At 34.5% G+C, this 17,393-nt stretch overlaps 2 protein-coding genes across 2 annotated transcripts in view; one reads left to right on the plus strand and one right to left on the minus strand.

Annotated features, from left to right (window-relative positions):
* bnip2 (BCL2 interacting protein 2) overlaps positions 1 to 2,147 on the plus strand; it is a 104,999-nt gene extending 102,852 nt beyond the window's left edge. Inside the window, exon 11 of the mRNA XM_065002808.1 lies at positions 1,761 to 2,147. Within this exon, the coding sequence (XP_064858880.1) occupies positions 1,761 to 1,818 (58 nt within the window). The 3' untranslated portion in view covers positions 1,819 to 2,147. The remainder of the gene's footprint in view (positions 1 to 1,760) is intronic.
* Positions 2,148 to 2,914: 767 nt separating this feature from the next.
* On the minus strand, positions 2,915 to 7,080 carry gcnt3 (glucosaminyl (N-acetyl) transferase 3, mucin type). The gene has a single exon (XM_029657351.2). It carries the CDS (start codon positions 5,154 to 5,156, stop codon positions 3,831 to 3,833), a length of 1,326 nt encoding a protein of 441 aa, XP_029513211.1. The 5' UTR covers positions 5,157 to 7,080; the 3' UTR covers positions 2,915 to 3,830.
* Positions 7,081 to 17,393: the final 10,313 nt, after the last annotated feature.

The following is a 17,393-nucleotide window of genomic DNA, read 5'->3' on the forward strand; positions in this document are numbered from 1 at the left end:
GGGTTTGGTTCCAGTCCTCATGGTGTTATACTTAGTATAATAGAGGTCAGTTAGGGGTTTGGTTCCAGTACTCATGGTGTTCTTCTACTTAGTATAGTGGAGGTCAGTTAGGGGTTTGGTTCCAGTACTCATGGTGTTATACTTAGTATAGTGGTGGTCAGTTAGGGGTTTGGTTCCAGTCCTCATGGTGTTCTTCTACTTAGTATAGTGGAGGTCAGTTAGGGGTTTGGTTCCAGTCCTCATGGTGTTCTTCTACTTAGTATAGTGGTGGTCAGTTAGGGGTTTGGTTCCAGTACTCATGGTGTTATACTTAGTATAGTGGTGGTCAGTTAGGGGTTTGGTTCCAGTCCTCATGGTGTTCTTCTACTTAGTATAGTGGAGGTCAGTTAGGGGTTTGGTTCCAGTCCTCATGGTGTTATTCTACTTAGTATAGTGGAGGTCAGTTAGGGGTTTGGTTCCAGTCCTCATGGTGTTATACTTAGTATAGTGGAGGTCAGTTAGGGGTTTGGTTCCAGTCCTCATGGTGTTCTTCTACTTAGTATAGTGGAGGTCAGTTAGGGGTTTGGTTCCAGTCCTCATGGTGTTATACTTAGTATAGTGGTGGTCAGTTAGGGGTTTGGTTCCAGTCCTCATGGTGTTCTTCTACTTAGTATAGTGGAGGTCAGTTAGGGGTTTGGTTCCAGTCCTCATGGTGTTATACTACTTAGTATAGTGGAGGTCAGTTAGGGGTTTGGTTCCAGTACTCATGGTGTTATACTTAGTATAGTGGTGGTCAGTTAGGGGTTTGGTTCCAGTCCTCATGGTGTTCTTCTACTTAGTATAGTGGAGGTCAGTTAGGGGTTTGGTTCCAGTCCTCATGGTGTTCTTCTACTTAGTATAGTGGAGGTCAGTTAGGGGTTTGGTTCCAGTACTCATGGTGTTATACTTAGTATAGTGGTGGTCAGTTAGGGGTTTGGTTCCAGTACTCAGTGTTCTTCTTAGTATAGTGGAGGTCAGTTAGGGGTTTGGTTCCAGTCCTCATGGTGTTCTTCTACTTAGTATAGTGGTGGTCAGTTAGGGGTTTGGTTCCAGTACTCATGGTGTTATACTTAGTATAGTGGTGGTCAGTTAGGGGTTTGGTTCCAGTCCTCATGGTGTTCTTCTACTTAGTATAGTGGAGGTCAGTTAGGGGTTTGGTTCCAGTCCTCATGGTGTTCTTCTACTTAGTATAGTGGTGGTCAGTTAGGGGTTTGGTTCCAGTCCTCATGGTGTTATACTTAGTATAGTGGTGGTCAGTTATGGGTTTGGTTCCGGTACTCACAGTGTTCTACTTAGTATAGTGGGGGTCAGTTAGGGGTTTGGTTCCAGTCCTCATGGTGTTCTACTTCTTAGTATAGTGGAGGTTGGTTAGGTTCCAGTCCCCATGGTGTTCTACTTCTTAGTATAGTGGGGGTCAGTTAGGGATTTGGTTCCAGTACTCACAGTGTTCTACTTAGTATAGGGGGGGCCGTTAGGGGTTTGGTTCCAGTACTCATGGTGTTATACTTAGTATAGTGGAGGTCAGTTAGGGGTTTGGTTCCAGTCCTCATGGTGTTCTTCTACTTAGTATAGTGGAGGTCAGTTAGGGGTTTGGTTCCAGTCCTCATGGTGTTATACTTAGTATAGTGGGGGTCAGTTAGGGGTTAGGTTCCAGTCCTCATGGTGTTATACTTAGTATATTGGAGGCCAGTTAGGGGTTTGGTTCCAGTCCCAGAGCTTTGACGATTATTCTCTTTCCACAGGCTCGACCAGGAGAAACCCGTCAGAGTGGAGATGGCAGCCATGCCAGAGACAGAGTAAGACTACCTGGGCGGCTTGCTAGCTCTGCTCTGTCTGCCCTGCACAGCTCCAGACCGATGACGAATGTTCAGAACCACAGCTGATCAGCCTTTACTGTTGATAATGTGTGTTGCAACTGGAGAGACTTAGAGAGCCCAGGTGCAGGAGAAGACAAGTACCTTTCTGAGACCATTCTCCCTGTTACTTTGTTACAACCCTCTAACTCGCCTTTGGTCATTGTTGCGACCCTCTCTCTCCCTCTCTCTCCCTCTCTCATTGTTGCAACCCTCTCTCTCCCTCTCTCATTGTTGCAACCCACTCTCTCTCCTCTCTCATTGTTGCAACCCTCTTCTTCCTCTCATTGTTGCAACCCTCTCTCTCCCTCTCTCTCCCTCTCTCATTGTTGCAACCCTCTCTCTCCCTCTCTCATTGTTGCAACCCTCTCTCTCCCTCTCTCTCCCTCTCTCATTGTTGCAACCCACTCTCTCTCTCCCTCTCTCATTGTTGCAACCCTCTCTCTCCTCCCTCTCTCATTGTTGCAACCCTCTCTCATTGTTGCAACCCTCTCTCTCCCTCTCTCATTGTTGCAACCCTCTCTCTCCCTCTCTCTCCCTCTCTCATTGTTGCAACCCACTCTCTCCCTCTCTCTTCCACCGTGCTCTGTAACCTTTTATGTATCAAGCCAAACATAGAAATGTTGATGTCATAGTTACTTTTTGTATCTGCAATGTATTTAAGGCAATCTGTTACTGAGGGTTAATGCTTGTTCTTCATTACATTTAAATATATATTTATATTCAACAGGTGAGAAAGGACAAAGATTAATATATATTTTTATATTTTTTATTTGATCCTTATTTTTTTGGTCACATGACTCCACAGAGTAGGTTTCACAGCACCAGGAAACGCTTTACTGCTAATGTCTTTGAAAGAATCCTACATGAAAAAGTCATCTGTCATCTGTCTGGATCAACCAGATTCTGTCTGTCTGTAGCGAGTTGTGTATACCTTGTGAAAACAGAGAACCTAAAGAGATACTGGTTGATGCTGGAATGTGATACCAGTCTTACTGTCAATCAGGATGTTTGGTTTTTGCCAAGTGTTTTTGGAGGGGACGTTCTTGTACATTATTTCTCTAAAGTAAAAAACCAAAAAATGTGTCTTTATTCATTAGGAAGAATTTTTCAAGTACAACAGAAAAAAACAAAAACTTACCACAGTAGTTGGCATAGAAAACATATTGTTATTACACGATATACTATACTAACAATACATTACAGGGTAAGACTGGGTTTAGTTTCATGTTTGACTCAAATTAGTTACAATCATGTCTTAGGAATTCTACAGTAAAAAATGGCATGGTTCCAACAAAAAAACTACTCTTAAATGAGGAGTCAAATGAAAAAGCTGCCTTAATACCTTGGTGTTTGGATTTTAATTAAAGCCGCTCTAATGTTAAACAATATCTTAAGTAACAGAGAAGACGAGCTGCTTCTACATGAGTAAGAACATTTCTGACTGTAAAGCCACTTTGCATAAAGGCGTGTGCTGAATGGCAGATTTCTGTTCAATCTATATATAAATATACTGAACAAATAATATCAACTCAGCATGTAAAGGGTTTCATGAGCTGAAGTACAAGATCCAACTTGTAGTACCTGTATGTGGATAGATTCCTCATCCACATCTTGACACGTCAGTAGCACATTGATACTGAAAGTGTAAAGTGTAGAGTAAACAGAAATATCAAGTTCCTCTTTGTTCTCTGGAACCTGTTTAGAAACAGTGAAAAATGCAGTAGATGCAGTACTAATTAAAGACTACAGGATGGTGTATGTCTGGAATATTCATAGCAATCACACCGATACAGTGCAAACCCCAGCATCTAAGAAAAACTACATTTTTATTTACAACCCTCTTACATTTAACATCAGAAATATACAGTATAAATCAGAAATAAAAACACGCTCTAGCCGTTTGAGAATAGAGTTAAAGGGGTAAAAACAGCTACACGGTTGTATTTTACAACCTTTTCATAGTTTTTGTAAGATATTCCCAGATTCCACTGTCCTTATTGATACACTGTGTGTTGCTTTAAAGCGCAGGTATGACTCCAGACACCTGATTGCCACATCATCCACCTCGGGGTCAAACTTGTTAGCGATAAGGTGGTGTTGGTTTAGGAGCCACTGCAGGTCTCCAGCTCCATAGACACACACAGCTCTCCTGTAGGTCCCGGAGCAGTGGGGGTAGGGGGCTCCGCTCCTCACATCCCCAGCCAGGTAGCTCCACCTCACTACCCTGGCTATGGAGTTCATATCAGACTGCTGGTACTTACTGTTGGAGGGGTTGGAGCCTGGGACAGCGGGCATGCGCTGCAGAGTGGCCCACAGGTGTTCATCAGGACTATAGGTGTCCTTCTCCCACTCCAGCAGAACCCGGACCTCCTGACTCTTCATCACGTGACGGACGAAGGCTCTGGATACCACGAAGTAGGCGTTGCCAGAGAACATGGGGGTGTTGATTGGTGGAGGGGTCTTCTTAACCTCTGTCCTGACCACGGTGTTGGTGACGTTGTGGTGGAACTGCCATCTGCCCTTCTTGTAGCCGTTGGTGACCTCTGACTCCATGCTGTTCTTTCCGTTCAGCAGCTTGAGGGCCTGAACCATCTCAGCGTTGGTCTTAATGGGGAAGTCGGTTCCACAGGTGTTGAGAAGGTACCTCCACTGGACAGGTGACTTTAGCAGGTCCTCCATACAGTTCAGGTCAGCCTGCACTCTGGACCAGGAGGCGTAGATCACGCTCTCTATCTTACTGGCCACAAACACATTGGGTAGGCAGGAAACAATAGCTCTCACTGCACTCCTGAAGTCCTCGGATGATTTCTGGTCGATGTGGACGCAGTAGACGTTCTGAGGAGTGTACAAAGCACGCAGGAGCCTCTCAAACATCTCAATCTTCTCGTGGATGACCATGGAGTAGGCGATGGGGAACTCCTTTTCCTCCTGGCTCAGAGGAACGGTGATGAACCCTCTGTCTGCAACGTACCTCTGACAGTCCTGAGTTACATTGTGGTAGAACTCCTCTGAAAGCAGCTGCTGCTTCTTCTTGGTCTTCAGCAGGAGGCTGAGCTGCTCCCTCTCCAGACCCTCCATGTCTCCTCGGATTATGGCTGAGCAGGCCTGCAGGTCGGCAGCGTAGTCCGAGGGGAGGAGGTCTGCAGCGGGGACAGGACCCCTGTCTGAGCCCAGCGGACGTCTGAGAGCCATCCACAGGAGCAGAGAGACTGATCCACTCAATAGGATCAGAGACAAGTTCCTGAACACTCTCGGAGATCTGGACAAGGAAACTGCAGCCATTACTAGTCTGGTATTCTCTTTCTACGATGTCTTGTTAGTATTCTTTATCTGATATTAGTATCAATGGAAACCACCGCGAAGAAGACTACTGCTCAACTGAATGTGTCTCAACCTCGACCTCAGCTCAAGTAAATGACGCACATCTCTCACACCTCAGTTTAAAAGGAGAGGTGTGATCATTAACTTTAGTGGGCATGGTCTATAGGCATGGTGTATACACCAGTTGGTAGAAAAGTACTGTATCCACGAGGAGTGGCTCAACTTGTAGCACCTGTATGTGGATAGATTCCTCATCCACATCTTGACACGTTAGTAGCACATTGATACTGAAAGTGTAAAGTAGAGTAAACAGAAATATCAAGTTCCTCTTTCTTCTCTGGAACCTGTTTAGAAACAGTGAAAATAGGTTGAGAATAAAACATGTAACATACAGTGGGGAGAACAAGTATTTGAAACACTGCCGATTTTGCAGGTTTTCCTACTCACAAAGCATGTAGAGGTCTGTAATTTTTATCATAGGTACACTTCAACTGTGAGAGACGGAATCTAAAACAAAAATCCAGAAAATCACATTGTATGATTATTAAGTAAAAAATAGAGCTTTTTGGTCTAAACTCCACTCGCCGTGTTTGGAGGAAGAAGAATGATAAGTACAACCCCAAGAACACCATCCCAACCGTGAAGCATGGAGGTGGAAACATCATTCTTTGGGGATTACAGACCTCTACATGCTTTGTAAGTAGGAAAACCTGCAAAAATCGGCAGTGTACCAAATACTTGTTCTCCCCACTGTATATAAACAGGTAACATATAATATAAACAGGTAACATATAATATAAACATGTAACATGTATAAATGTGAGAGAGTGGAGAATATTTCCATGGGCAGCAGCAGATTAAATAACAATGATCTACTGTGTCACAGTTGTGTGTTTACTGAGTCACTAGATCAGCGGTCACCAACCTTTTCTGGGTCAAGATCACTTTGAGATAAAATGCAAGCTGAGATCTTCAACTCAGATTTTTTTTAAATACAACTTAAAAAAACGTAAGCCTATGCAACATTAACCTATTAAAAACAGTACCGTAGCAATGAGGTTTGTGCAGTAAGCTATAGGCAAATACATTGTCACCTCATATTGGCTTTGCTAGAATTGCCCTGTTCGGACTATTTTTTTTAAATAAATAAAAAATCTATAGAAATGTGAGGTAGGCTTTATGATCACACCAGTAATAGATCTGTTGTTGTAGTACTGTTGAGGTACAGCTGAGTGAGCATACATTTATATAATTTGCTTTTTATTTTACTGGGCTGATGGTGCCTCATCTGATGGCCAGTCTCAGCGGAGGGAGAAGACTGAGGGTCCGTCTCTCAACGTCCCTTCGCTCTCCCTTTCCTCCACTGACACTGACCAAAAAGGGTCACCGTCTTCCATCTGATGGCCAGTCTCAGCGGAGGGAGAAGACTGAGGGTCGTCTTTCAACGTCCCTTCGCACTCCCTTTCCTCCACTGACACTGACCAAAAACTGTCTTCCAGCTGATGGCAAAACTCGAGACTCCTCCTCCGCACAAATTCATCTTATTCATGTTCCTATGAGAGGAACTACTAATATTACTATCACTACCATTACTACTAATATCACTACCATTACTACTAATATCACTACCATTACTACTAATATCACTACCATTACTACTAATATTACTATCACAACCATTACTACTAATATTACTATCACTACCATTACTACTATCACTACTATCACTACCATTACTATCACTACTATCACTACCATTACTACTAATATTACTATCACAACCATTACTACTAATATTACTATCACTTCCATTACTACTAATATTACTATCACTACCATTACTACTAATATTACTATCACTACTATCACTACCATTACTATCACTACTATCACTACCATTACTATCACTACCATTACTACTAATATCACAACCATTACTACTAATATTACTATCACTACCATTACTACTAATATTACTATCACTACCATTACTACTAATATTACTATCATTACTACTAATATTACTACCATTACTACTAATATTACTACCATTACTACTAATATTACTATCACTACCATTACTATCACTACTATCACTACCATTACTACTAATATTACTATCACTACCATTACTACTAATACTACTATCACTACCATTACTACTATCACTACCATTACTACTAATATTACTATCACTACCATTACTACTAATATTACTATCACTACCATTACTATCACTACTATCACTACCATTACTACTACCATTACTATTACTACTATCACTACCATTACTATCACTACTATCACTACCATTACTACTAATATTACTATCACAACCATTACTACTAATATTACTATCACTACCATTACTACTAATATTACTATCACTACCATTACTACTAATATTACTATCACTACCATTACTACTAACTACTATCACTACCATTACTACTAATATCACAACCATTACTACTAATATCACAACCATTACTACTAATATTACTATCACTACCATTACTACTAATATTACTATCACTACCATTACTACTATCACTACTATCACTACCATTACTACTCACTACTATCACTACCATTACTACTAATATTACTATCACTACCATTACTACTAATATTACTATCACTACCATTACTACTAATATTACTATCACTACCATTACTACTAATATTACTATCACTACTATCACTAATATCACAACCATTACTACTAATATTACTATCACTACCATTACTACTAATATTACTATCACTACCATTACTACTATCACTACTATCACTACCATTACTATCACTACTATCACTACCATTACTACTAATATTACTATCACTACCATTACTACTAATATTACTATCACATTACTACTAATATTACTATCACTACCATTACTACTATCACTACTATCACTACCATTACTACTAATATTACTATCACTACCATTACTACTAATATTACTATCACTACCATTACTACTATCACTACTATCACTACCATTACTATCACTACTACATTACTACTAATATTACTATATCACAACCATTACTACTAATATTACTATCACTTCCATTACTACTAATATTACTATCACTACCATTACTACTAATATTACTATCACTACTATCACTACCATTACTATCACTAATATCACAACCATTACTACTAATATTACTATCACTACCATTACTACTAATATTACTATCACTACCATTACTACTAATATTACTATCACTACCATTACTATCACTACTAATACTACTAATTACTATCACTACTATCACACCATTACTACTAATATTACTACCATTACTACTAATATTACTATCACTACCATTACTACTAATATTACTATCACTACCATTACTACTAATATTACTATCACTACCATTACTACTAATATTACTACCACTACCATTACTACTAATATTACTATCACTACCATTACTACTAATATTACTATCACTACCATTACTACTAATATTACTATCACTACTATCACTACCATTCACTACCATTACTACTAATATTACTATCACTACCATTACTACTAATATTACTATCACTACCATTACTACTAATATTACTATCACTACCATTACTACTAATATTACTATCACTACCATTACTATCACTACTATCACTACCATTACTACTAATATTACTATCACTACCATTACTACTAATATTACTATCACTACTATCACTACCATTACTACTAATATTACTATCACTACCATTACTACTAATATTACTATCACTACCATTACTACTATCACTACTATCACTACCATTACTATCACTACTATCACTACCATTACTACTAATATTACTATCACTACCATTACTACTAATATTACTATCACTTCCATTACTACTAATATTACTATCACTACCATTACTACTAATATTACTATCACTACTATCACTAATATCACAACCATTACTACTAATATTACTATCACTACCATTACTACTAATATTACTATCACTACCATTACTACTATCACTACTATCACTACCATCTATCACTATCACTACTATCACTACCATTACTACTAATATTACTATCACTCTACTAATATTACTATCACTTCCATTACTACTAATATTACTATCACTACCATTACTACTAATATTACTATCACTACCATTACTACTAATATCACTACCATTACTACTAATATTACTATCACTACCATTACTACTAATATTACTATCACTACCATTACTACTACTACCATTACTACCATACTATCACTACCATTACTACTAATATTACTATCACTACCATTACTACTAATATTACTATCACTACCATTACTACTAATATTACTATCACTACCATTACTACTAATATTACTATCACTACCATTACTACTATCACTACCATTACTACTAGTATTACTATCACTACTATCACTACCATTACTACTAATATTACTATCACTACCATTACTATCACTACCATTACTACTAATATTACTATCACTACCATTACTACTAATATTACTATCACTACCATTACTACTAATATTACTATCACTACCATTACTACTAATATTACTATCACTACCATTACTACTAATATTACTATCACTACTACTATTACTACTAACCATTACTATCACTACCATTACTACTAATATTACTATCACTACCATTACTATCACTACTATCACTACCATTACTACTAATATTACTATCACTACCATTACTACTAATATTACTATCACTACCATTACTACTAATATTACTATCACTACCATTACTACTAATATTACTATCACTACCATTACTACTAATATTACTATCACTACCATTACTACTAATATTACTATCACTACCATTACTACTAATATTACTATCACTACTATCACTACCATTACTATCACTACCATTACTACTAATATCACAACCATTACTATTACTATCACTACCATTACTACTAATATTACTATCACTACCATTACTACTAATATTACTATCACTACTATTACTATCACTACCATTACTACTAACTACCATACTATCACTACCATTACTACTAATATTACTATCACTACCATTACTACTAATATTACTATCACTACCATTACTACTACTACCATTACTACTACTATTACCATCACTAATATCACTATCACTACCATTACTACTAATATTACTATCACTACCATTACTACTAATATTACTATCACTACCATTACTACTAATATTACTATCACTACCATTACTACTAATATTACTATCACTACCATTACTACTAATATTACTATCACTACCATTACTACTAACTACCATTACTACTACTATCACTACCATTACTACTAACTATTACTACCATTACTACTACTATCACTACCATTACTACTAATATTACTATCACTACCATTACTACTAATATTACTATCACTACCATTACTACTACTATCACTACTACACTACTATCACTACCATACTACTAATATCACAACCATTACTACTATTACTATTACCATTACTACTACTATCACTACCATTACTACCATTACTACTACTATCACTACCATTACTATCACTACCATTACTATCACTACTATCACTACCATTACTACTACTATCACTACTATCACTACCATTACTACTACTATCACTACCATTACTACCATTACTACTACTATTACTATCACTACCATTACTACTACTATCACTACCATTACTATCACTACTATCACTATACTACTACACATTACTACTAATATTACTATCCATTACTACCATTACTACCATTACTATCTACTATTACTATCACTACCATTACTACTAATACTATTACTACCATTACTACTAATATTACTACTATCACTACCATTACTATCACTACTATCACTACCATTACTACTAATATTACTATCACTACCATTACTACTAATATTACTATCACTACCATTACTACTAATATTACTATCACTACCATTACTACTAATATTACTATCACTACCATTACTACTAATATTACTACTACTATCACTACCATTACTACTAATATTACTATCACTACCATTACTATACTAATACTACCATTACTACTAATATTACTATCATCTACTACCATTACTACTAATATTACTACCATCACTATTACTACTAATATTACTATCACTACCATTACTACTAATATCACTACTATACACTACCATTACTACTAATACTATCACTACCATTACTACTAATATTACTATCACTACCATTACTACTAATATTACTATCACTTTACTACTCACTACCATTACTACTATCACTATATCACTACTACTAATATTACTATTTACTACTAATATTACTATCACTACCATTACTACTAATATTACTATCACTACCATTACTACTAATATTACTATCACTACCATTACTACTAATATTACTACCATTACTACTACTATCACTACCATTACTATCACTACTATCACTACCATTACTACTAATATTACTATCACTACCATTACTACTACTATCACTACCATTACTACTATTACTACTACTATCACTACCATTACTACTACTATCACTACCATTACTACTAATATTACTATCACTACTATCACTACCATTACTATCACTACTATCACTACCATTACTACTAATATTACTATCACTACCATTACTACTAATATTACTATCACTACCATTACTACTAATATTACTATCACTACCATTACTACTAATATTACTATCACTACCATTACTACTAATATCACTACCATTACTACTAATATTACTATCACTACCATTACTACTATCACTACCATTACTACTAATATTACTATCACTACCATTACTACTAATATTACTACCATTACTACTAATATTACTATCACTACCATTACTACTAATATTACTATCACTACCATTACTACTAATATTACTATCACTACCATTACTACTAATATTACTACTATCACTACCATTACTATCACTACTATCACTACCATTACTACTAATATTACTATCACTACCATTACTACTATTATTACTATCACTACCATTACTACTAATATTACTATCACTACCATTACTACTAATATTACTATCACTACCATTACTACTAATACTACTATCACTACCATTACTACTAATATTACTATCACTACCATTACTACTAATATTACTATCACAACCATTACTACTAATATTACACTACCATTACTAATACTACTATCACTACCATTACTACTACTACTATCACTACCATTACTACTAATATTACTATCACTACCATCACTACCATTACTACTAATATTACTATCATACCATTACTACTGCTTACTACTACTACCATTACTACTACTATTACTATCACTACCATTACTACTACTATCATATTACTACCATTACTACTAATATTACACTACCATTACTACTAATATTACTATCACTACCATTACTACTACTTACTATCACTACCATTACTACTATTACTACTATCACTACCATTACTACTAATATTACTATCACTACCATTACTACTAATATTACTACCATTACTACTACTATCACTACCATTACTACTACTATCACTACCATTACTACTAATACTACTATCACTACCATTACTACTACTACTATCACTACCATTACTACTAATATTACTATCACTACCATTACTACTAATATCACTACCATTACTACTACTATCACTACCATTACTACTACTATCACTACCATTACTACTACTATCACTACCATTACTACTAATATTACTATCACTACCATTACTACTAATATTACTACTCACTACCATTACTACTAATATTACTACCATTACTACTATCACTACTATCACTACCATTACTACTAATATTACTATCACTACCATTACTACTAATATTACTATCACTACCATTACTATCACTACTATCACTACTATCACTACCATTACTACTAATATTACTATCACTACCATTACTACTAATATTACTACTATTACACTACTATTACTACTACTATTACTACTATCACTACCATTACTACTACTACCATTACTATAACTTACTATCACTACCATTACTACTAACCATTACTACTACTATCACTACCATTACTACTAATATTACTATCTAACTACTATTACTATCACTACCATTACTACTAATATTACTATACATCACTACCATTTACTACTAATATTACTATCACTACCATTACTACTATCACTACCATTACTACTCATTACTACCATTACTACTATCACTACCATTACTATCACTACTAATATTTACTACTAATATTACTATCACTACCATTATCACACTACCATTACTACTAATATCATACCATTACTACTACTATCACTACCTATCACTACCATTACTACTATCACTACCATTACTACTATCACTACTATCACTACCATTACTACTACTCACCATTACTATCACTACTATCACTACCATTACTACTAATATTTCTATCACTACCATCACAACCATTACTATCACTACTATCACAACCATTACTACTAATATTACTATCACTACCATTACTACTAATATTACTATCACTACCATTACTACTAATATTACTATCACTACCATTACTATCACTACTATCACTACCATTACTATCACTACTATCACTACCATTACTATCACTACTATCATTACTACTAATATTACTATCACTACCATTACTACTCACTACCATTACTACACTACCATTACTACTAATATTACTATCACTACCATTACTACTAATATTACTATCACTACCATTACTACTACTACCATTACTACTACTATCACTACCATTACTACTAATATTACTATCACTACCATTACTACTAATATTACTATCACTACCATTACTACTAATATTACTATCACTACCATTACTACTAATATTACTATCACTACCATTACTACTAATATTACTATCACTACCATTACTACCATTACTATCACTACCATTACTACTACTATTACTACTAATATTACTATACACCATTACTACTAATATTACTATCACTACCATTACTACTAATATTACTATCACTACCATTACTACTACTATCACTACCATTACTATCACTACCATTACTATCACTACTAATATTACTATCACTACCATTACTTACTATCACTATCACTACCATTACTACTAATATTACTATCACTACCATTACTACTAATATTACTATCACTACCATTACTACTAATATTACTACCATCTACTACACTATTACTACTATCACATTACTACTAATCACTACCATTACTACTAATATTACTATCACTACCATTACTACTATCACTACCATTACTATCACACTACCATTACTACTACACTACACTACCATATATACACTACCATTACTACTACTATCACTACCATTACTACTAACTATTATCACTACCATTACTACTAATATTACTATCATTACTACTAATATTACTATCACTACCATTACTACTAATATTACTATCACTACCATTACTACTATCACTATCTACCATTACTACTATCACTATTACTACTACTATCACTACCATTACTACTACTATCACTACCATTACTACTACTATCACTACCATTACTACTACTATCACTACCATTACTACTATCACTACCATTACTACTATCACTACCATTACTACTACTATCACTACCATTACTACTAATTACTTACTATCACTACCATTACTACTAATATTACTATCACTACCATTACTACACTTCCATTACTACTTACTATCACCATTACTACATTACTACACTACTATTACTACCATTACTACTATCACTACCATTACTACTATCACTACCATTACTACTATCACTACCATTACTACTACTATCACTACCATTACTACTACTATCACTACCATTACTACTACTATCACTACTACCATTACTACTACTATCACTACTACCACTACTACTACTATCACTACCATTACTACTAATATCACACCACTACTATCACTACCATTACTATCACTACTATCACTACCATTACTACTACTATCACTACCATTACTACTAATATTACTATCACTACCATTACTACTAATATTACACTACCATTACTACTCACTACCATTACTACTACTACTATCACTACCATTACTACTAATATTACTATCACTACCATTACTACTACTATCACTACCATTACTACTACTATCACTACCATTACTACTACTATCACTACCATTACTACTAATACTACTATCACTACCATTACTACTTACTACCATTACTACTACTATCACTACCATTACTACTACTATCACTACCATTACTACTACTATCACTACCATTACTACTAATATTACTATCACTACCATTACTACTAATATTACTATCACTACCATTACTACTAATATTACTACCATTACTACTAATATTACTATCACTACCATTACTACTACTATCACTACCATTACTACTACTATCACTACCATTACTACTAATATTACTACCATTACTACTAATATTACTACCATTACTACTACTATCACTACCATTACTACTAATATTACCATTATCACTACTCATCACTACCTAATTACTATCACTACTATCACTACCATTACTACTAATATTACTACCATCATCACCATTACTACTAATACCATTACACTACCATTACTACTACTTACTATCACTACCATTACTATCACTACTATCACTACCATTACTACTAATATTACTATCACTTACCATTACTACTATTATACTATCACTACCATTACTACTAATATACTATCACTACCATTACTACTAATATTACTATCACACTACTAATATCACTACCATTACTACTACTATCACTACCATACCATTACTACACTACCATTACTACTAATATTACTATCACTACCATTACTACTAATATCACTACCATTACTACTACTATTACTACCATTACTACTACTATCACTACCATTACTACTACTATTACTACCATTACTACTACTATTACTACCATTACTATCACTACTATCACTACCATTACTACTACTATTACTACCATTACTACTACTATCACTACCATTACTACTACTATCACTACCATTACTACTACTATTACTACTATCACTATTACTACTACCATATCACTACCATTACTACTACTATCACTACCATTACTACTAATATTACTATCACTACCATTACTACTAATACCATTACTACTACTACCATTACTACTAATATTACTATCACTACCATTACTACTAATATTACTATCACTATTACTACTAATATTACTACCACCATTACTACTAATATACACTACCATTACTACTAATCATTACTACTAATATTACTACATTACTACTATCACTACTATCACACTACCATTACTACTAATATTACTACCATTACTACTAATATTACTATCACTACCATTACTACTAATATTACTATCACTACCATTACTACTACCATTACTACTAACTATTACTACCATTACCTAATTTACTATCTACCATTACTATCACTACTTACTACTATCACTACACTACTACTCACTTCACTACTACTACTAATATTACTATCACTACCATTACTACTAATATTACTATCCATTACTACCATTACTACTAATATTACTATTACTACTAATATTACTACTAATATTACTATCACTACTACTACTATCACTACCATTACTACTAATATTATATCACTACCATTACTTACTAATATTACTTATCACTACTATCACTACCATTACTACTAATATTACTACACTATCACATTACTATCACTAATATCACTACCATTACTACTAATATTACTATCACTACCATTACTACTAATATTACTATCACAACCATTACTACTAATATTACTATCACTACCATTACTACTAATTACTACTAATATTACTATCACTACCATTACTACTAATATTCACTACCATTACTATCACTACTATCACTACCATTACTACTATATCACTACCATTACTACTAATATCACTACCATCACTACATTACTACTAATATTACTATCACTACCATTACTACTAATATTACTATCACTATCACTACCATTATCTACTAATATTACTATCACTACCATTACTACTAATATTACTATTACTACCATTACTACTAATATTACTACCATTACTACTACTATATTACCATTACTACTAATATTACTACTACCATTACTACTAATCTTACTATCACTAC

The sequence above is a fragment of the Oncorhynchus nerka genome, linkage group LG17, assembly GCF_034236695.1.
Source record: "Oncorhynchus nerka isolate Pitt River linkage group LG17, Oner_Uvic_2.0, whole genome shotgun sequence".
NCBI classification, from domain to species: Eukaryota; Metazoa; Chordata; class Actinopteri; order Salmoniformes; family Salmonidae; genus Oncorhynchus; species Oncorhynchus nerka.